This window comes from Rhinopithecus bieti, unplaced genomic scaffold (assembly GCF_001698545.2).
Source record: "Rhinopithecus bieti isolate Rb0 unplaced genomic scaffold, ASM169854v2 scaffold_35077, whole genome shotgun sequence".
Lineage (NCBI taxonomy): Eukaryota > Metazoa > Chordata > Mammalia > Primates > Cercopithecidae > Rhinopithecus > Rhinopithecus bieti.
The window spans coordinates 388,913-412,486 of record NW_016814799.1 but is presented as its reverse complement, the minus strand read 5'-3'; the positions used below and the strand labels follow the sequence as shown (position 1 = coordinate 412,486).

The 23,574-nt window shown below is 39.4% G+C and overlaps 2 protein-coding genes across 7 annotated transcripts in view; one reads left to right on the top strand and one right to left on the bottom strand.

Annotated features, from left to right (window-relative positions):
- Positions 1-16,170, bottom strand: part of LOC108515460 (uncharacterized) — an 86,497-nt gene extending 70,327 nt beyond the window's left edge. Inside the window, exon 1 of one of the 5 annotated variants that reach the window (XR_001881531.1) lies at positions 15,890-16,170. Coding sequence is in view for 1 of the 5 variants with exons in the window: in XM_017852383.1 (XP_017707872.1) it covers positions 15,890-15,912 (23 nt within the window). In the remaining 4 variants the exon portion in view is untranslated. The remainder of the gene's footprint in view (positions 1-15,889) is intronic. The other 4 variants (XR_001881530.1, XR_001881529.1, XR_001881528.1 and 1 more) reach the window with 4 other exon arrangements.
- On the top strand, positions 16,160-20,700 carry RPL34 (ribosomal protein L34). Of its 2 annotated transcripts, none has more exons than XM_017852384.1 (5): positions 16,160-16,198; positions 17,609-17,682; positions 17,763-17,862; positions 18,174-18,277; positions 20,571-20,700. In XM_017852384.1, exons 2-5 carry the CDS (start codon positions 17,618-17,620, stop codon positions 20,653-20,655), a joined length of 354 nt encoding a protein of 117 aa, XP_017707873.1. In that variant the 5' UTR covers positions 16,160-16,198; positions 17,609-17,617; the 3' UTR covers positions 20,656-20,700. The 2 variants fall into 2 exon arrangements, with proteins under 2 accessions (XP_017707873.1, XP_017707875.1); XM_017852386.1 differs by lacking the exon at positions 16,160-16,198 and adding an exon at positions 16,222-16,310.
- The last annotated feature ends 2,874 nt before the right edge of the window (positions 20,701-23,574 follow it).

The following is a 23,574-nucleotide window of genomic DNA, read 5'->3' as shown; positions in this document are numbered from 1 at the left end:
AGGGAGGGAGGGAGGGAGGGGAAAGAGAGGGATGAAAAATGAAAGTTATTTTTAGTCAGATAGTAAAACAAATTATTTCAGTTGTGGAAATTTTGCTAGAAAATTATGAGAAAAGACTAAAAAAGATATTTTACAAAAGTGAAAGACCTTCAACTAAGCCATTAAACAATGGCTCACAGATTACAAGAACTTTCTAACAATACAGTATCAAAGATCAATTGATTAACAATTCAAAAAATTGCAAGTACTTTTCGGATGATGTGATATAAGAGACAATGTCGGCAGGGCATGGTGGCTCACGTCTGTATTCCCAGCACTTCGGGAGGCCGAGGCGGGTGGATTACCTTAGGTCATGAGTTCAAGACCAGCCTGGCTACCATGGTGAAACCCCGCCTCTACTTAAAAAAAAAAAAAAAAATTAGCCAGGCATGGTGGCAGGCACCTGGAAATCCAACTACTCAGGAGGCTGAGGCAGGAGAATCACTTGAACCTGGGAGGTGGAGGTTACAGTGAGCCAAGATTGCACCACTGCACTCCAGTCTGGGCTACAAAGTGAGACTCCATCTCAAAAAAAAGACAATGTCTATTAATACTTTGGGTATACTTGTGTCTCAAAGGACTTCCAAAATTATGAAGTTTTATTAAATTGGAATTAAAAACATGAAAATTTCTGGAGTAGTTTCTCATCTTTTATAACCATCAAAGAAGAATTTGTGCCTGTAACGACAGAGGGTGGCCCATCTATGTTAGGTAAAAGTCCAGATTTGTTGGTATGGGAAGACAAGAGATTTTTATTTCATTTATTGCTTTGTTCCACTGTGTGATATGTACTGAAAATCTCTGTGCTCAGTTTTTTAAAGCACACTGTATGAAAAGTGTTATGGAGTACAATTACTTTAAAGTCATTTAGGGCCAGGCGTGGTGCCTCACACCTGTAATCCCAGCACTTTAGGAGGCCGAGGCAGGCAGATCACCTGAAGTCAGGTGTTCAAGATTAGCCTGGCCAACATGGCGAAACCTGGTCTCCACTAAAAATACAAAAAATAGCCAGGTATGGTGGCGGGCACCTGTAATCCTAGCTACTAGGAAGGCTGAGGCAGGAGAATCGCTTGAGCCCAAGAGGCAGAGGTTGCAGTGAGCCGAGATTGTATCACTTCACTCCCATCTGGGTGACACAGCAAGACTGTCTCAAAATAAATAAATAAATAGCTGGGCATGGTGGCTCACACCTGTAATCCCAGCACTTTGGGAGGCTGAGGCGGGTGGATCATGAGGTCGGGAGTTCAAGACCAGCCTGGCCAAGATGGTGAAACCTTGCCTCTACTAAAAATACAAAAAATTAGCCAGGCATGGTGGCGTGCACCTGTAATCCCAGCTACTCCAGAGGCCGAGGCAGAGAATTGCTTAAACCTGGAGGGGCAGAGGTTGCAGTGAGCTGAGATTGCGCCACTGCACTCCAGCCTGGGCTACAGAGTGAGACTCCATCTCAATAAATAAATAAATAAATAAATAAATAAATAAATAAATAAATGTTATTTAGTATCTATACACTAATGCTATAAATCATTGCCAAGTTATGGAACTTTTGAAAGAAATAGAAGATTATTATTTTTGTAATCTTGTGTTCTCTGCCTGTGCTCGTTGATAGAGTTGTGGAAGAATTTTTAGAAAATACTTTTAACTCCAATTTAACATGTTCCTGAATTGGAAGGAATATTCAATAATCAAAGACAAAATAACAATATGATTTATGTTTTCTCACAGATATCACACTACATATGAACAAGCTAAATTTTAAACTCCAAAAGAACGGAAGAGCTTATTTGTGATTTAGCCAGACAGGAACAACAATTTATGTTGAAATTGAAACTCTTCATAATAAAAATCAGCAACAATGACTTTATCCATTTCTTTTTTTTCTTTTTGTTTGAGACAGGTTCTCACTCTGTTGCCCAGGCTGGAGTACAGTGGTGCAATCTCAGCTCACTGCAATCTCTGCCTCCTGGACTTAAGTGATCCTCCAGCCTCAGCCCCCTAAGTAGCTGGGACTACAGGTGCGAGCCACCATGCCTAATTTTTATTTTTATTTTTTGTAGAGACAGGGTTTCACCATATTGCCCAGGCTGGAATTGAACTGAGCTCAAGCAATCCACCCACCTCACCCTCCTAAAGTGCTGGGATTACAGGCGTGAGCCACGATGCCTGGCCAGAATGGTTTTACTTTTTAATGTGACTAAAAATTTTAAATTACATATGTGACTCACATTTTATTTCTAGTGGACAGCACTGATGTAAATATCCTTTGTTTTGGATGTTGCAACTTTCTTCTCCTTGTCTATTAACTTTGTTTTTGGTATCCTTTGCTGAACAAAATGCCTTACATTAATGTAGCTAAATCATCAATTTTCACTTACTGTTTGTACTTCAATGGTTTAATAAACTTCACAAAGGTAATTCTTTATTTTCTTCTACTGGTTCTGAATACTTACCTGTCTCATTTAGGTCTTTAATTCATTTAGAGTCCATCTTTGTATAGCGTAATGTAAAAGTCCAGCTTTTTCTCCAGATGTGAGCCAGTTTTCCCAAAACTATATTCTAAACAAGGCATTCTTTTCCATTTTTTACCACGTTTATTGTATATCAAATTCCCATATGCACACAGATCTATTTCTGAACTCTCCCTCTGTTCCATTTGTCTATCCTTACACCAGAACCACATTGCTTTTGCGTTGTAATATTCCTTAATAACTAGTAGGTTGAATCACTCATTCATATGGTGATATAAACATATCAGCCTAAAACATCCCAACCAAAGTTTCTTTACTTTCATTTTGCTTTATCTCAGCAGCTACAGAGTTTGGCCTTTTAAGTAATATTAATAAATATTGCCATTAGAACTTTCTTTGACTGCCTTTTCTTTAAGGATGTTTTTCTTAGTAAATCTTCTAGAGCTGTGAAAGAGTAAAACTCACCTGCTCATATCTGAAAACCACATGGATGATGAGCAACCCTCTACTGAGCACCTGCTATTGCAACTGTCTCTTGTATCATTTAGAGTTCCTTGCCTTCCACTGGTAAAAATCAGTGGAGGAAAAGCTGAACAGCCAGGATTCAAGGAGAACCAGAATCAAGGTTGGCTTTTCTAACCTTCTCTTACTCAGTAAGACATGAGTTCTCCTTCAAACTCTTCCTCTCATACCTGTTTTACATTTTTTTTTTTTTTGTAACTGTTTTCTTGAGAAAGGACAAATGTTTTACCTCTTTCTTAGTATGTGGTATCTTCAGTCTCATATTATTGTCATTAACATTTATAATATTATCTATTCTCTGAGCAGCCCTTGCATCCTTCTCTTTCCCTTTTTGTTTGTTACCCAGAGTTGGCTTCTGTTGCCTGCAACTAAAGAATCATGATATAATTTTTTGGTCTCTTTTAATTAGTTTAGACAATTAGACTCCTGGACATTTTCCTGTCACACACTTTGTGTCACACGTGCTTGTTGTGGTTTATTCTTGACTGAATCTTTATGAAAGATACAAAATTAGAAATTTTTAAAAAATGTTTTTTCCCTCTGCATTTGGTACGGTATAGGGATTAAGGCTGGAAATCAGGGTCGGGTAAGGGGCACGAAACACAAATAGAACAGACAGAATAAGAGGACAGAAGAAACGAAGGGGTAAGTTTTCTAAATATGTTGAAGTGCCCTCCCCTCAGAGAGATTAGATCAGGTAGAAGCAACAGTTTGAGAACTGATGTAAGGCTGAAAAATGGGTGCTGGGGGGTGGGGGTGAGGTGAGAAATGTAGTGTAGTGAATGGCCAAGGCTTTAAGGGTTTTTAAATCCTTTCGAGAGAAAAATGAATGTAAGGTCCAGATTCAGCAGAAAGTCTCTCAGGATTCATGGAAGTCCATATTCTGAGGTAATGGTGCTTGAGCCTACAACAGTTACAAGAATTTTCAGGAAGAATTTTGGTTTTTAAAAATATATATGAATTATTGCTTATATAATTTATTTCTATTTTCATTTTTTTTTTTAATATAGAGTCTCACTCTGTCACCCGCTGGAGGGCAGTGGCATGATTCCAGCTCACTGCAGCCTCTGCCTTCTGGGTTCAGGCGATTCGTGTGCCTCAGTCTCCCAAGTAGCTGGGATTACAGGTGCCTGCCACCATGCCCGGCTGATTTTTGCATTTTTAGTAGAGATGGGGTTTCACCATGTTGGCCAGGCTGTTCTTGAACTCCTGACCTCAAGTGATCCACCTGCCTCGGCCTCCCAAAGTGCCGGGATTACAGGCATGAGCCACCGTGCCCAGACAGAATTATTGCTTATATAATTTATATTTGGGGGTTGACATTAGTAAATATAGAAGTGGGGGAGCAGGACATAAATGCGGGGAGGGGGAATCAATGGAGCTTAGGAGTGAAAGACTGTTGTTTTACTTCAGTATTTCCAGCCCCTCGCACTGCACTGACACAAAAAGAACCCTCAAATGCTTATGACTAAATGGGTAAGTTGATGAATGAATAAATTAACAAAAAATCAGGATCTGTGAGCTATTCTGAAGGATTTCAGAGATGCTGCACATTTGTAAGAGTAGGAACGACTATGGAGAGAATGTTCTTACATAGTTCAGTTTAACTGAAATATTTGTGAGATACATACTCTGTGCTCTGCAAAGCAGAGGAACAGTCCCTACTCTTACATAACTCACAATTCTGTATGTGAACAGGGAGAAATTGCAATATGAATAGCAATTATATGACACTGAAGATACCACACAGCAAGAAAGAGGTAAAACATCTGTCCTTTCTCAAGAAACCAGTTTTAAAAGAAAAGTAAAAGGTATGAGCGGAAGAATTTGAAGGACAGCTCATGTCTTATTGAGTGGGCCAACACTGAGGATGTGGAATTTGAAATATGCCTTGAGGCACTGGTAGAATTTCCAAAGACAAAGGTGTTTCACAAAGAAGAAAAAACAAAAACATAAGCCTGGAGATGGGAAAGCATAGGATATGCCTACAAGGGCAGGTTGTGGTCATATTCAGAAGACCTTGAATGCCACGCTAAGGAATCTGTATTTAACTGTAGGCACTGAAAATCACTTAAATTGTCTGAATGAGAGAGTTACATGGTTAAAATCAGTGTTTTAAAGAAAATGTGCCTGTCAGAGTTTTGTAGAACCTTGCTGCTCAAAGAGTGGTCAGGGACCAGAAGCATGGGCTTTACCTGGGGGCCTATAGAAATGCAGAATCTCAGGCCCCATCCCAGACCCACAGAATCTAAACCTGTACAGTAGCAAGAGCCCCAAGCAATTTGTTTGCACATTAAAATTTGAGAACCACCAAGATAGAATATAACAGAAGAGGAAGACTTGACCTAAGAAAACCAGTTAGAGGACTAGGCCAAAGATAGCTGAACAAAGAGGGTGGCTAATGAGGGAGCCCGGAAAGGGAGAAGACAGAAATGACACAGGGCTTTTAGCCTGGATGGCGATGGCATATTTCTGCCTCATTTTCCTAATAGATTAATCCTCTTCCCTTATTCATTAAAGTCATTGTTTTCTATTAATACATCTTTTCTACTTGGTTCTTCTATTCACTAGCAAGCACTGCTTCTTTCTGATTGTGCTCACAGGTCATAAAGCAAATGAGAAACTTTCTTGAGCCTCGTTCTTAAGGGATGCAGATTGCAACTACTGCTGTGCTATATGCTGGAGGAAAGAAATCACATAAAGCGATTAGAATGGAGAAAAAAATAAGTGAAACTATCTTCTCATGTACTTCAGGGTTTTCCTCCCTTCTGAGTTTAATACGAATCAAACAGGTGCGCATTCAAAGCATGCAAGTGTGTCTTCATCGGCTTTTAAACATCAGCTTGAAGAAAATTCAGATCTCTCAGAAAGAGAGAAAAGTAAACAGCTGAGCACTATGACTCATTTACACTTCAAATATACTTTGAATTGGTTATTCCTCAATTAATCAAATAGCTGGTGTATCCCTAAAGTAGTATAAAGTGACACGCTGTGTGAAATCAATTTTTCTTTCCAAAATCATTAAATCCAGTAGCCTGTGACTACATCCCTGCTAATTCTGGTACCAGTCCTTTCATCCTCCATTAACTTTGGCACGCCTAACAGGCTGTCAAGAATAATTTCCCAGGATGTAAATAATTCAGAAATTAAAAATTAATAAATAATAACAGAGAACTACTGGGAAATAGGCTGGGTCAATTAGTGCGCTCTGCATTCTGTTTCTTCACAGCAGGGGGAGGCAGCCACATTCGTTACTTGAATCTTCCTTTCGATTCTGCGGTCTGATTTACAGCTCTTCATTACTGGATCCAGTCAGACGCAATTACCTCCATCACTATCTCAGTTCCTAACTTCAAAGAAACGAACGTTTTCTTGTCTGCTTTTTTTCTCCTTGCAGCAGGCTCAGCTTGACATCCCTGGAATTTCTTCCACGCAGACTAATTAATAAGTCTTCGACTTATCATATTCACTTCTCTTCTTTGATGTGCTACCTTAGTCAATCATCCCATTTAATTAGAATTTCAATGATAACTTTACTTATCTTGTGGCTAGATGTAAATTAAAATAACAGGATTTTAATTCTCTTTCGTATGGGGTTATGACATTTTGGAAGAAAAGTTTCAACACAAACATGATATTATGTACTTTTACTTTTCATGTGGGGTGGGGAGCATTTTGCAAAATTATTTTCTTCTTGCTACAAAAGAGTATTGCTGTTGAGCAAGCAATAATGAAAATGCACTGGATTTTTCTATAGCATCCTTTCACCAAGCTTTCATAGGAAAACAGTTGTCTTCATTTGCATAAATAATTGGAACAAGACACAGGTCATGGAGCAAGACGCAAAGGCAGTGGCTACGTTTTGGAAAATAAAATTAAAAAAAAAGGATCTCCAGAAAGTTAAGGAGTTGACACACTAATCCTTTTAACTCCTTTTGCCCTTTTTTGTCAATCCATGCTATTTTCCATTTTGATAAATTCTATAGTGGTTTTCTAGAGTTCCCCAAAATACCACAAGGAAATAAAAGGTTCTCCTAAGAACCCACCAAACATTAGTAAGGTATAAGATGTAACAGTGATGTGCAAAACTGGTTAATAAGGAAGAACAGAAGGCAGCATTTCATTTATAGAAAACAATACTAACACCAATTATCTATTGAGCAGCCATGGTGTGCCAGCCTCAGCCACGTGCCTTATCTCCGTTAATTCCCCCAGCACACCCACAATATGGGATTCCCACTTCCATGTTACAGATAAAGAGACAGTCTCAGTGAGGTTAACTTGCTTTCTGAAGGTCACAAAGGTAGCACGTGAGGAGAAAGAAATCAAAAGAGAAGGCACAAGAGAAACAATGTAAGCCTTTAAGCAGAGCATTTAAAACTTTCCATCATCTGGCTTCAAACTGCTTGCCAAACTCATTCTCTTCCTACTCTACTACATTATCTCATCCAGAATAAAACTCCAGGCATGAGTTTAGTATCTACTGTATTATATCTTATTAATAATATATGCCTTATTAATACTTTTTGATGGTTGCTTTAATGCTTATAGACATAGGCAGAAATTCAGTCATTGTGGTTATAAATACTGGGCATGTTTGTATATAAAACAGCATGGTGACCTCAGTCATTATATATACATTGTTTTTAAATAGCAAGTACAAATAGAAAATCATATACTACATATACAAGCTTTAGAAGAAGAAAATAAGCTTTGCTCAGATTTTCTTAATTTTCCCAGGAATAGAATTATTAGCTGTTTCATTGGTTGCTTTTAAAAAGTTACTAACAATAGGAACATAAATGGGAATTGCACATAATTATTCTACCCTTAATCTCAATCATTCCCTTCCTCTACTCTAGTTAAACAATGTCCACTAAGACAACAAGCAGAGGCTACAATGACCAATAGAAACTTAATTCATTAGTAAGATGTGAAACCACTGCATTTATGCCATTTTGAATCCAACATTTCAGGGATTTAGTACAGTTGTTCTTTAACAATAGAACTTGGCTCATTTGCTACTGAAGACATGATTATTTAAATTAAAGTTAATTGGTTTCCTTACTCCCCTTTAGGGCTTTAGGCTCAGAACATTTCTATTAGAAAAATCTAATTTGTTTCAAATTCCTATTTCTAAAATTTACAGTGGTTATTTAGAGTGGCTCTGATATTTTAACTCTTTGTAGCAAAAGTTGTTGCTAAATTACAGCTCAAGCAAGCCATGACATATTTTAAATGTTTACACTGAACCAGTTAATCCTTTTAATACACAAAATGTAATGTAACTTATATACAGTCTTGTGCTGCATAATGACATTTTGGTCAATGACAGTCTGCATACATAAGGCGGTGGTTTCATAAGATTGTAATGGAGCTGTAACTTTCCTATCACCTAATGATGTGGTGGCCATCACAACCATCATAGTAAAACATGTTACTCACATGTTTGCAGTAATGCTGGTGTAGAAAAACCTACCATCCTGCCAGCTGTATAAAAGTATAGCATATACACTTATGTACAGTACATAATGCTTGGAATGATAATAAACGACTATGTTACTGGTTTATGTATTGACTATACTACACTTTTCTCATTATTTTATTTATTGTTATTTTTTTGAGATGGAGTCTCACTCTGTCACCCAGGTTGGAGTGCAGTGGTGTGATCTTGGCTCACTGCAACCTCCACCTCCCGGTTGAAGCCATTCTCCTGCCTCAGTCTCCCAAGTATCTGGGATTACAAGTGTGAGCCACCATGCCTGGCCTCATTATTTTAGAGTGTACTCCTCCTGCTTACCAAAAATAAAAAAAAAAAAAAACTTAACTGTAAAACAGCCTCAGGCAAGTCCTTCAGGAGGCATTCCAGAAGAAGGCATTGTTATAATAGCAGATGACAGCTCCATGCATGTTATTGCCCGTGAAGACGAGATGGGACAAGATGTGGCAGAGGAAGACAGTAATATTGATTATCTTGACACTGTCTAGGTCTAGACTAATGTGTGCGTGTATCCGTTTTTAACAGAAGGGCTTAAAAAAAATTAAAAAAGAGAATGAAGCTCATAGAGTAATGATACAAGGACAGAAAGTATTTTTGTACAGCTGTACAATGTGTTTGTGTTTTAAGCTAAGTGTTATTACCAAAAAACCAAAAAGCTAAAAATTTGTTTTAAACTTTATAAAGTAAAAAAGTAACAGTAAGCTTATTAAGGTTAGTTTATTATTGAAGAAAATTTTTTATAAATTTAGTGTATATAAAATATATATAGCATACATATACACTATATATACTTTTATATATAGTGTAAATATATACTATATATTTATATTTATATATTTTTTATATATTATATACAGTATATATTTGTATATTTGTATATATACTATATATTTATATATACACTATATTTATATATACACTATAAATATATATAGTGTATATAAAGTGTGTAGTGTTTATAAAGTTTACCGTATTGTATAATAATATCCTAGGCTTTCCCATTCACTCACCACTCACTCGCTGACTCACCCAGAGCAACTTCCAGTCCTGCAAGCTCCCTTCATAGTCAGTGCCCTACACAGGTGTACCATTGTTTATCTTTTATACCATATTTTTCTTCTACCTTTTCTATGTTTAGATATGTGTACATACATAAATACTTACCATTGTGTTACAATTGCCTACACTATTCACTGCAGTAACATACTGTACAGGTTTGTAGCCTAGAAGCAGAAGGCTATACTATAAAGCCTAGGTGTGCAGTAGACTCTACCATCTAGGTTTGTGTAAGTACACTCTATGATGTTCACACAAAGATGAAACAACACATTTCTCAGAATGTATCTCTGTCGTTAAGCAACACATGACTATAATTGGCCTATTCACAAATAATCACAGGATTAATAAAGGCATTTTTTAAGAGATCAAGTAAAGAGATTAAAAGCAGGAAAATAGCTTGAAGCAGGAGGCGGAGGTTGCAGTGAGCCAAGATCACACCACTGCACTCCAACCTGGGTGACAGACTGAGACTCCGTCTCAAAAAAATAATAATAAATAAAATAATGAGAAAAGTATAGTATAGTCAATACATACACCAGTAACATAGTCATTCATTATCATTCCCAAGCATTATATACTGTACATAAGTGTATATGCTATACTTTAATATAAGTGGCAGGAGAAAATTTAAACTCTCAATAGATAGTGAGAAGACAACTCGTAAATTAATATCCATTCCTGACATGGTTTAAAAAAAGAAATGGTAATCAGTGGCTATTTTCTTATTAACATATGTCATAGTGGAGAAACATGGATGCTTTCCTGCATTTGGGAATAAGACAAAAATGCCATTAATCTAGACTACTATTTCTATTTAATATTGCATTTGAGATATTAGCCAATGGGATAGAACAACAGGTGTAAGAATTAGAAAGGAAGAGGTAATATCTGAAAAAAATAAAATCAATAAAAAGTTAATACCAATCATAAGATAATTCAGTAAGGTACCAGGGCATACACGAATAGACAAAACTCCATAGCCTTCAATTTAAAATAAAACAATTAAATGGAGTAGTGGGAAAGAGTATACCACTTATGTTAGCAACAAAATAGATAAAATACCTAGAGATAAAACTAATAAGAAATGTACAGAGCTTTTAGGGATAAAACTTTAAGGACACAGCAAGTAGATATTCCATGTTCTTAGATAGGATGACTCAGGATCATAAAGATGTCAAATCTCCCGAAGTTAATATACAAAATTGACACATAAAAATGTCAACTTTTGTCTGGAGTTAAACAAGTTGATGCTAAAATGTGTATGTAATAATCAGTAAGAATTGTCAATAAAACCCTGAAAAAGTAGAACAACATTGGGAGGGATCAGTCTTACTAGATATTAAATCATATGATACAAAGCATCTTGAATTAAAACAATGTGGTCTTAGAAAATGAGTAAATATCTAGGACCTAAAATCAATTTTTCATAAAACCAAAAGAAACATCAGACAGTAGAAAGAGATCCTAAGAAAACCCAGATAACGAAACATTGAAATAACTACGCTAAATGTGTTTAAAGATTCAAGGAAAAAAATCAAGACTGAAAATTTCAGCCTAGAATAGGAAATATAAACAGAGAAACAAATTGAAAGTTTACAATAGAAAAACGTAATAACTGAAATTATAAACTTGATCAATGTTTTTAACAGCACATTGGACATTGCTGGACTGGAAGACAGGTCAGAAGAAAACAGAATGAGGCATGTAAGAACAAAAAGATTTAAATATTAAAGAGAGGGAAAGAAACTATGATGGTTTTAAAATATAATCTTTAAATCACTGATAATCTTTCCATCAAGAATGAGGATATATGTCTACTGCCTTCAAATCTTCTTAGGTTTGTGACACCATTAACCAATAGAGTATGACTGAAGTGAAGCTATGTGACTTCCAAGGCCATGCATCTTCTGTTGTTACTCTTAGAATGCTTTTTTCCTAGATGCTTTCTCTTGAGAACCCCCCTCCCAGAACCAAATTGCTGTTTGTGAGAATTCTAAGCTTTATAGAAAGGCTATATGTAGTTGCTCTGGTTGACAGTTCCACATGAGAGCCCAGCCTTTGAAGCAGCCCAATCCAGGCATTAAATGAAAAAGAATTCAGATAATTCCGCCCTCTACCCCCACCCCGTGATGATTAATTTCTTTTTTTTTTTCAGATGGGGTCTCACTCTGTCACTCAGGTTGGAGTGCAGTGGTGCCATCTCAGCTTACTGCAACCTCTGCCTCCCAGGCTTAAGTGATCCTACCACCTCAGCCTCCTGAGTAGCTGAGACCACAGGTGTGCACCACCATACCTGGCTAACTTTTTGTATTTTTGGTAGAGATGGGGTTTTGCCATGTTGCCCAGGCTGGTCTCACACTCCTGAACGCAAGCAATCTGTCCACCTTGGCCTCTCAAAGCCACTGGGATTACAGGTGTGAGCCACCATGCCCAGCCTGATGATTAATTTCATGTGTCAACTTGACTGGGCTAAGAGATGCCCAGAGAGCTGGTAACATTATTTCTGTGTGTCTGTGAAGGTGGTTCCAGAAGAGATTAGCATTGGAATCAGTATACTAAGTAAAGAAGATTGCCTTAACAATGTTGGTGAGTATCATCCAATTTGTTGAGGGTCTGAATAGAAAAACATGTGGAGGAGAGTGAAGTTTCTCTCTGCTTAAGCTGGGACATTCATCTTCTCTGTTCTTGAACATCAGCACTCCTGGCTTTTGGGACTCTGGACTCAGACTAGGGCTTATACCACCAACTGTCCTGGTTTTCCAGCTTGCAGATGGCAGATTGCAGGGCCCCTCAGCCTTCATAATCACATGAGCCAATTCCTATAATAAATAAATAAATGTATATCCTATGGGTTCTGTTTCTCTAGAGAACCCATGCACACCTTAGCTGTTCAAGTTACCCCCGAGTTGAGGCTCCAATCATTACATAGTAAAGGCAAACTATTCTCATTATACCATGTAGAAATTCCTGATCCATGTAATCCATGAGCATACTAAAATGGTTATGTTATGCCACTAAGTTTGCAATGGTTTGTTACACAGCAACTGATTACCAGGAGAAATATCTTGAGATACAGTGATATGGATACAGTATGCAACTGCAGTCCCAGAAAGAGAGTGGGGAATAGGGCAGAAACAATATTTGAACAAATAAATGGGTGAGAATTTTCTAAACCTCATGAAAGAGATCAAGATATTGACTTAAATGTCCCTATCAACCCACAGAATAAAAAGAAGAGCAAACCTAAGCATATCATACTAAAACTACTAGAAACTAAATCTAAAGAGAAAATGTTTTAGAGGACTACTAGAGAAAAAAGACAAATTCTCTTTAAAGAAGCAAAAAAAAATAATTATTATAATTTCTGACTTCTCAATAGATTATGGAAGTAAAAAAGAAAATCCAATATAATTATATATTCAAAGTACTGAAAGAAAGGAAAAACAACTGCCAATAATGAATTCTATTTTTAGCATAACAAAAGCTGTTGGTGTCTTGCAACACATTCCTTCATTCTCCTTCTAATTTTGGCTTCATTTTTAGTCTACAGATTAGTAATCATAATCACATGTACAAAATCCCTTAAAAATTTTTTTTAGAGACAGAGTCTCTCTATGTTGCCCAGGCTGGCAAACTTCAGCGGAAATGTAGTGGTGCAATCTTGGCTCCCTGCAACCTCCACCTCCCAGGCACAAGTGATTCTCGTGCCTTAGCCACCTGAGTATCTGCGATTACAGGCGCCTGCCATCACGCCCAGCTAATTATTGTATTTTTAGTAGAGACGAAGTTTCTCCATGTTGGCCAGGCTGGTCTCGAACTCCTTGCCTCAAGTTATCCACCTGTCTTGGCCTCCCACAGTGCTGAGATTTACAGGTGTGAGCCACCACACCCGGCCTAAAATAACCTCATTTGTTTTTTTAATCTCTCTTTGTTCTCTGTTCATTAATTTCTGTGTGCACTTAATACATACTTTACAAATTTTTGTGAAATTAAAATAAGGTGAACCTATCACACTTTTTTGGCTTGGACTGGGAATCTTTGAGGTTTAACATTTGCTTACTTAAGGGTTTTTGGATGAAAGCTATTAATTGTAATGTGGTCAGATTTATTGGTCTTTTCTGAGTTTGTGCTTTTTGTGTCTTGTTTAAAAAATCCTTTTCTACTCCAAGGTCTATAAGATATTCACCTATATTTCCTAATAAATTAAAGCCTTATTATTGACTCATTTAAGGTTTCTTTTTTTTTTTTTCTGTGTAGAGTGACTTAAGGATACAATTTTTTTCTTTTCATATGTATAACCATTTTTCCCGACTTCATTTACTGAATAGTCACAAATCTTTCCCCACCAATCTATTACCTTTGTCATATACCAAAGTTTCATACATCTATTATTATTACTATTATTGAGACAGGATCTCATTCTGTTGCCCAGGCTGGGGTATGGTGGCACAATCATGGTTCACTGCAGCCTCAAACTTCTAGGCTTAAGTGATCCTCCAGCCTCAGCCTCCTGGGTAGGTGGGACTAAAGGCATGTGCTACAACACCTGGCTAATTAAAAAAAAAAAAAAAAAAAAAAATGCAGAGATGGGCATCTCGCTATATTGCCCAGCCTGATCTTTAACTCCAGGTCTCAGGTGATCTTTCTGTACCAGCCTCCCGAAGTGCTAGGATTAACAGGCATGAGCCACTGTACCTGGCTGTCTTTGAAGTTTTTAATAAGATCGCCATATCTCTCTCAAGACTGATCAAGAAAAAATGCAAATACAAATTTAAAGAGAGGGAAAAATAGTATTATGGAACTGGATTAAGTATCTTAAGGGAAAACTACAATAATGAGACCACTATTCTTATCCACTGGAGTGGGCGAAGGCACGGACAGTGATGTAAACAACAATATAGTGTGGCAAGGGCTCCCATCTCCTGTTCTCTTCTGCTCTGCAAAGTCTCTCTTGAAATATAGAGAACATATTGCAAGTAAATACATTCATTAGTGCACTTATTCAAAAACCACATTTGTCTCTCTATGCAAGCTTCCATCTCAATGCCTGGCACAGAGACGAAAAAGATTTCAGAAGACAAAAATCAAAGGACTGGAAAAGAGGGAAGCAGCTGATGACAAGGTCAGGGGAGAAGCAGCTATTTGAGAGTGAGCAGAGGGAAGGATATAACCAGAGCCTTCCATCTGGTGTTGTGACAAAGATGGCAGCGATGTGAGGCTTGATAGAATTAATAGGCCTCACAGTTCAAGACAGACTACATGCCCTCAGTCACTTGCCTGCTTTCTTCATTTGCCAGATGGATTAGAAACCCTAGAAAGAAATTTGAGTGGGTACTGGGATATTCTACCCAAATCCTCTCTTCTGGGGCAATGCAGCTGCCTCACAGCTCTCTTCCTCACTGGACGTTACCTTCAGCTTCAGGAAAGTGCTTCACCCATGGTCAGGGAGCAGCATGCCGAGAACTGGCTGATGTGGGAGCACAAAGGCAGAGCTTCCTAGCTTGTTTGGGACAACTATGATGTTTATTCTAATTCCAGAGCTCCCTGTTGGAACACTTGCGGCCTCAGTTGCAACCACGTTGTGAATCACCTGACCCCGCCTTTCTCAGCTTCCTGGAGGTGCATTGTAAGAGCGCTCCCCATAAACCAACACTCAAGTCTCTCTGAGGTGTGTTTCCAGGCAGCCTAATCTAAGACTAAAAACTTAAAGGCCCCGTTTAGCATTCTCCCTTAGAGCCCAGGCAAAGAGTTCTTTACTTTTTAGAGGTCATGAATCCGTTTGACAGGGTGATGAAAGCCAGGGACCCTCCTCTCAGAAAAATACACACACGCACTTAATGTAAAATTTTACATACTGTTTTAAAGGTTAAACTTTACCACCCATGAAAAGCCTCAAGTAGCTCTTTGTACATAATCATAAGATTAGCAATCATTTACTGAGCACTTCCTCTCTATAAGGCCCTGTGCTAAGTGCTTTAACTTCATAATGCCTTTGATCATGACATAACACGGCAGGGTAGTTCCTAGTATCTTCCTTTTAGACATTTAAGGGCTTGCTCAAAGTAACACAGCTAATAATTATCAGACACTTGATTAAAATCCCAATTTGTTTGTAAAGCTTGTGCTCTGAATAAATGACAATGAAAGAGAAGGGAAGGTTAAAGAAGGGAAGGTCCTCGAAGGTCCCTTAACCATAAATGTCAAGAGTTGGGATTTAAACCCAGGTCTAATGACAGAGCTGGAGTCCTTTAGATTAAACATGTAGCTTCCATGAAAACGAAGGAAGTTGACTTTGTCCCACCTCTGCCCTTTGCGGCTTGTCATTTGCGTTTGTTTCTACAGAGATTCCCAATAGGTTTCTGTGTGGCCTTGATAGAGACAGCCAGTGTGCAACCCCGCCCACAGAGGGGCGGCAAGTTACTTGCCGTACAACGTGGCGGTTCCCTGCATCTCCGCCCACTTCGGAGAGGTGCGTCGGCTTCCGTACAACAAGGATGCGCACTCTCCGACGCGCCGCTGGTTCGACGCAACTTCCTGTCCTGCGCAATTCTATTTGACCTTTGAACTCGCAAAAGCTTTTTTCTTCCTCTTCCGGGGACGTTGTCTGCAGGTATGGCTGTTGTTCTTTTTTCCCTGTTTTTATTTCCTTCACAATCGGCTGCCATCCGAGGAGCCGAGGAATCCTAGAGCTCACAGGGGCATTCATTTGAGCTGGCGTAGGGGTAAGGGGCACAACAGGGAGGTTGGTGGTGAGGAAGTTCCTTTCTTTGATCTTCGGAAATCCCTTGTTCTTGGTGGCCCCTCCAAAGCCGCGAGTAGCCAGAGCTCACCACCCGGGACTTTGCTCCTTTCCAAGTGCAGCGTTTGGAGACAAACGAGTTGTGGTTTGGCGGTCTGAGACTGGGAAATCGCCGAACGTTTTCAGATTTTGCACCCACGTTTCCACAGCACGCCTGTACACCTCGTTAGTCTTTGGGAGGGCAGGGACCGGCAAGTTCGGGTGGTGGTTTCGCTATTTGGCTTCTGTTTCCAAGGACCATGTCTAGGAAGAGAAAAATGTGTTAGTGAGAGAGAAGTTTCTGTCTTGCTTTTGGAAATGCAAACAGAATAGTGGCTTCATAAATCACTTGCACTGACTTTACGTGTCAAGTTTTGGCGTCTGGTAGTTCTGTTGTAGTTTAATTTTATAGTGAGAGGCTTGTGACGACAAATGCAGGCTGTTTTAAATAACAAAATATTGTTATGAAATGAAGTGGTTACAAGGTGTGGAATGGGAAGACTTACTTAGTTCAAATATTGATTATGTTTTACTTTGGGTAGTTCACTTAACGAAGTTGCTCATACGCATATCTGTATAACCGATTTGCTAAATAACATCAAGTTGCCAGAAGTGGGAAGAAAGCAGGTGCCATAACCCAAGGAAACTTGGGTAATATCAAAATTAGTATTAAAGGGTATGCCTTTACGCAGGTGGTGCTTTAGGGCAAGACATTGAACCCTGATACATGTGCCAGGCATTGTGTTGGGAGGAATAGCTCACGTCGTTTAGTCCTAATGACAGCTGTATAAAGTAGGCAGAATTCCCATTTTAGAGATAAGGAGGCTAGCTCCTTGCCCTATGTATTCCCAATAAATGGCATGGTTAAGGATTGGGCTTCAGAGCTCACTTCTTGTGTCTTTGTTTAAAGCAGTGTTTCTCCAACTGGCCTCGTAGCCCTTTTCTGGACACCACTCCAAACAAAATCAGACTCTGAGTAAGGAGCCTGGTCATCAGAATGTTAAGGAAGTACCACGTTTGATTACCATCAGGAAAGCTAACATTCTTGGCCTCTTGTTTATCGGTCACCTTTAAATACAAGTAGTTTTGAAATGTGGAACTCTTTCATAAATGATACATCTTAATTTAAGGGTGTTACGTACAAGGATTTGTACGTGAATGAAATAAACCACATGATGCTGTTTTGAGATTTTATTTACTATTACAATGGAAAGACTTGATGTTACTCTGTTCTTAATTTAGGCACTCAGAATGGTCCAGCGTTTGACATACCGACGTAGGCTTTCCTACAATACAGCCTCTAACAAAACTAGGCTGTAAGTATTTCTAAAAATTTTAAGTATATATTATCATTTACTCTACAAAATGCTAACCTATTGACTGTTTCACTTTCTAGGTCCCGAACCCCTGGTAATAGAATTGTTTACCTTTATACCAAGAAGGTTGGGAAAGCACCAAAATCTGCATGTGGTGTGTGCCCAGGCAGACTTCGAGGGGTGAGTGTACCTTTTACTTTGAGCAGCCTAACAAGTCTTGAACTTGTTGAGCTTTCATCCCTTCATGGTGGAATGAATCAAGGAGAGGTTACCACTAAGAGGGTTGAGAATTACTAATCATCCATGAGCCAAATCTGCCAAAAACATAGACTTTAAACCAATCTGAGAAATGCGGTGAAATGCCTTTCAGATAAATCAGTACAGCATTTCCGTTTGTAACCTACTTTAAACTTGCCTTTAACACTTAACAAAATTTAGGGAAATTTCTGTTAAAGCATCACAAAATAATCTTAATGTTTTTCTTAACGCAGGTTCGTGCTGTAAGACCTAAAGTTCTTATGAGATTGTCCAAAACAAAGAAACATGTCAGCAGGGCCTATGGTGGTTCCATGTGTGCTAAATGTGTTCGTGACAGGTAAGTTAAATGCTTAAATGGGCTTTCTTTAGCAGATTCTTGTGTGTGTGTGTTACACTGTCTGCTAATCAGTACAATGGTGAAACAATTCATTTTAAACCAGTTGCATTCTGAGAATCCTTCCTTCACTATGGATAATTGATGCTGCACAAAGCAAGAAATGATATTCAGAGTAACAATTTGGGGACATATTTATGCTAGATGTGGAGATTAAAAGGAACTTGGTTTTGTTCAGGAGGTGGGTAAGAAAGTCTCTCTTAGTGATTTGGACAAACTTAGATGGAGTGTGGAAGGTGTTAAAAATGTAGGAACAGAAGAGCTGTGTGTTCTCATGTGCCTGGAGCATAGGGTTTCAGGAGATGATGGACAACAAAGGTAGAAAAGCCAGATTATCGCCAGGTGCGGTGGTTTACGCCTGTAATCCTGACACTTTGGGAGGCGGAGGCAGGCAGATCACCTGAGGTTGCGAGTTTGAGACCAGCCTGACCAACATGGAGAAACCCCGTCTCTACTAAAAATACAAAAAGTCGTAGTGGCGCATGCCTGTGATCCCAGCTACTCAGGCTGAGGCAGGAGAATTGCTGGAAGCTGGGAGGCACAGGTTGTGGTGAGCTGAGATTGCGCCATTGCACTCCAGCCTGGGCAACAAGAGCGAAACTGTCTCAAAAAAAGAAAAGCCAGATTATGAGGGATTTTACAGAATAAAAGGTAGATTAGCTTTATTTATTTATTTAGAGACAGAGTCTCGCTCTGTAGCCCAGCCTGGAGTGCAAAAAGGGCATTCCAGGCAAGGAAAGGACAGACTGATCTGGCACATTGTGGGTGAAAATGGAAATGTACATTGGATTTAAGTCATGAGTTTAAAGCTGAAGAAGTTTGGCTTTTCCCCCCAGCCTTTGATTCTAAAACTTTGCTGAACACAAAATCAGATGGGCACATATTTTTTTTTTTTTTTTTTTTTTTTTTTTTTTTTTTGAGACTAACACCCAGGCTGGGAGTGCAGTGGCCGGATCTCAGCTCACCGCAAGCTCCGCCTCCCGGGTTCACGCCAGATTCTCCTGCCCTCAGCCATCCCAGTAGCTGGGACTACAGGGCACTGCCACGTCGCCCGGTGCTATTTTTTTGTATTTTTTAGTAGAGACGGGGTTTCACTGTGTTAGGGGCCAGGATGGTCCTCGATCTCCTGACGCTCGTGATCGCAACCCATCTCGGCTCCCAAAGTGGCTGGGATTGAGCAAGCTTGATGAGCCACTGCGCCTGGCCTGGGCACATTTATTAAAAATTTATTAAAAATACAAATTCTCAGGCCTTATCTCCTGAAGATTTGAACTTAGGTTTACAGGATAGCCTAGAAATTAGCATTGTTAGCTGTGATGCTGAGCAGGTCTGCATGTGGTCTGTGCTTTGAGTAAGTTAAGGGAATTTTTAAGTGACATCAGTTGTATGTGTGTCTGATAGGATCACTTGGGGGAGATTTGAAGAAATTAGAAAACCCAGAGTTTTGAGGCTAGGTTATTTGATAACCAGGGTTACCAATGGGAAATGGCGTGGGGGAAGGTTTAAGTTGAAGCAAGAGGAGTGCTTTACCTCTCTTGGTAACCGATTGAACAAATGCTAGGAAGACCTACTTTTTGCTAGGTCCTGTGCAACACTGTAATGATAGTGATCTGTAAAATGCACTCCCCGGGTGGAGGTTCAAAGATGAGAAAATCTTTCCAAATTTAATCCTCATAAACTCCCTGTTAAATAGGTGTGAAACTATTTTGTACCTTAATATAGAGAAGGTAACTTGTCCAGTGTGCAGCTAGTGTGTGGTAGAATTGGCCGTAAACAGGCTCTAAAATCCTTGCTCTTGGTGAGGTGTCTCTTGCTAATATCCCTTTACCTTTTAATTTAGTTTGTAGCACATAGCCCCTTCTGTGTTGTTTTTTACTGGGAATTTTCAAAAATACGGTTAAAATATTCTAAGACATTTTGCAAATCAAGAAATACTACTATTCCTGGATCCTAACAATAAATTAGAGCTCTTGTAAGTGGTCTCCTGTGGGGATGACTTTATAGTTTATCTTGACTGAGGAGGAGGACAGATAACTACTGGCATGAAATTGAAGGATTATCCTGCTTTAAATGAATTTCAGCTTTTAAGTTTTACTCTGTATTTGTGGGCTTCCCGTAGTTTCCTGAGTTCCCTGATTGCTTTGCTTAGTTCTTTTACAATGTTTGCCTTCTCTATGCTAAATAAAAAATGAAGTTCATTTTAAAGAAACGATTAATTTGGTATTTTCGTTTCTAGGATCAAGCGTGCTTTCCTTATCGAGGAGCAGAAAATCGTTGTGAAAGTGTTGAAGGCACAAGCACAGAGTCAGAAAGCTAAATAAAAAAATGAAACTTTTTTGAGTAATAAAATGAAAAGACTTGCTGTATGTATGATTTTTTCTTTTCTGTTATAATGTGTTAGTATACAAATTTTGCTTCTGTATGGTATTTTGGAGACCTGTAATTTTAGATTACTTTTCTTGTTTTTTTTTTTTTTGTTGGTTTGGTTTGGTTTTTTTGAGATGGAGTTTCTCTCTTGTTGCCTAGGCTGGAGTACAATGGCACGATCTCAGCTCACCACAGCCGCCGCCTTCTGGGTTCAAGTGATTCTCCTGCCACAGCCTCCCAAGTAGCTGGGATTACAGGCATGCCCCACCATGCCCAGCTAATTTTGTATTTTTTAGTAGAGACGAGGTTTCTACATGTTGGTCACTCACGCTGGTCTCAAACTCCCGACTTCGGGTGATCCACCCACCTCGGCCTCCCAAAGTGCTGGTAATAAGGTGCGAGCCACCACACCCAGCCAGTGGGTTACTTTTTCTGAAGAAACAATTGGTGGTCACTGATTGCTAGAATTTTATTGGTGACAGCTCTACCGCTGCATTGGAGCATAATGTCCTTCCCTTTGTGGGCTAAGACTTAGGGGTGGTTTGGGAGGAATGACCCTTCTATCTGAACCTTTAATATCCTTTTGATCCTTATTATAGTATCTCCTTTACATCAGCAAGTTTCACGGGATAGAAACCTGGGTATTCTAGTTCCTTGGAATGGAACCTTTTAAGATTGTTTTAAACCCTCTGTTCTTTTAAAAATGGTTCGGTTCAAAATGGTATCTTTGAGAGCTCAGAACTCCTTATTTAACAAATGAGTGAGCTACTGTATATAAAACCTTGGGTCAAGGGTATAGTTTCTGATCTACATTGGATTTATTATCCAGACCAGAATATTAAAATTCAGACCTCATTTTTCTTCGGAACTATGTAGTGTTTTTGCCAGCTCAGACAAGGTTTCACTCCTGCTGCCCAGCCTGGTGTGCAGTCGTGACTTGCTGTAACCTCCACCTCCCGGGCTCCAGTGATTCTCTGCCCCAGCCTCCCAAGTAGCTGGGACTGCAGGTGGGCACCACCATGCCTGGCTCATCTTTGGTTTTTTTTAGAAGCAGTTTTACTGTGTTCCTAGGCTGGTCTCAAAACTCCTGGGCTCAAGCAGTCTGCCTGCCTTGGCCTCCCAAAGTGTCAGGATTACAGGCATGAGCCTCTCTGCCCAACTTGTTGGCTGGCAACTTTTTTTTTTTTTTTGAAGTGGAACCTCGCTCTTGCCCAGACTCCATCTCGGCTCACTGCAACCTCCACCTTCTGGGTTCAAGCAGTTCTGCCTCAGTCTCCTGAGGATTACAGGCACCCACCACCACACCCAGCTAGTTTTTGTATTTTTAGTAGAGATGGGGTTTTGCCATATTGGCCAGGCTCGTCTTGAACTGACCTCAAGTGATCTGCCTTCCTCGGCCTCCCAAAGTGCGGAGATTACAGGCGTGAGCCCCTGCACACGGCGAAGACCATCTCTTAAAGCCATAACAAGCTTATTTCAATCTCTTGAGTAGAGAGCAGAGACCTTGAACCATCAGGGAATGCAGAAGCTGAAGTACCTGGGGAGTTCAGTAAATTTTGACTGTTTTCCTCAGTTGAGGAAAATGTATCTACTAACTGGCATGATGTAACTACTTAGCAGAGGAGAGTTACCTTAATGCTTTTCTGGCTGGACGCCATGGCTCACGCCTGTAATCCCAGTACTTCAGGAGGCCGAGGAAGGCGGATCATGAGGTCAGGAGATCGAGACCATCCTGGCTAGCACGGTGAAACCCCATCTACTAAAAATACAAAAAATTAGCTGCGCTTGGTGGTACACATCTGTAATCCCAGCTACTTAGGAGGTTGAGGCAAGAGAATTGCTTGAACCTGGGAGGCGGAGGTTGCAGTGAGCTGAGATCGCTCCACTGCACTCTCGCCTGTGCGACAGAGCGAGACTCGGTCTCAAAAAAACAAAAAACCAAAAAGAACATGCTTTTCTTAGACCAGACTCAGTGTCTCGCACCTGTAGTCCCATTCCCAACACTTGGGATGCTGAGGCGGGAGGATCACTTGAGGCCAGGAGTTGGAGACCACCCTGGGCAGCTCACCAAGACCCTGCCTAAAAAATAAAAAAATAAGAATACCTCTTAAGGTAAAAGGCAAGAAAAATAGGACCTCATAACACCTTTACCCCACTGCCAGCTAACTTGTTCTTGGTATATAAAATTTTTAGCATTTTGCAGAAGAAGAGAGGAGTCACAGAACTGGTAAGTGGCAAAGCTGGCGCTTGAACTCACTTAAGAATTTCATTTTAACCACAGTACACCTGATTGGCTGTGTGCCTGACTCCACCAAATCTGTTTTAGACCTCCCAGCAACTGCAACACCTTTATTCCCATTTTACTGATGAGAGAAGAGACAGAGGTTATAGAAAACCCAGAGCCATTTGTACTGTTGGTAGGATTTTTGCAGCTGTGTTGGTAAGTCTTAACGATCGGGCACGCTGATAAATGCTAGCAGAATCGATAGCTGGGATTCCTGTTGTCAGCATTCATAGTCTCAAACGATTGAGATCCATTAGCTTTCTCCAAACACCTGCCAATCCCAAAGATTGTTAAGCAACCAGCATAATAGAATTAATTATATTGTATAATGCTTAATCACAATATTGAAAATATTATAAAATGGGGATAGAATTGAAAAGCTTGAATTCTAAGGCAGATTTACATCACTTCCTTATGATATAGGCTTATATATACTGCACCAAGCAGTTTTGTGATCATGTTTTATTGTGTTTGATGTAACAATCTAAAAAGTGGCACTTTAAATAATGTGCCTTAAAACTTAAATTCGATTAATTGGCTGCTCTTTAGGCCAGTCTAGCTTTTGAAAGGTTTGAGATGTAATTTCTGA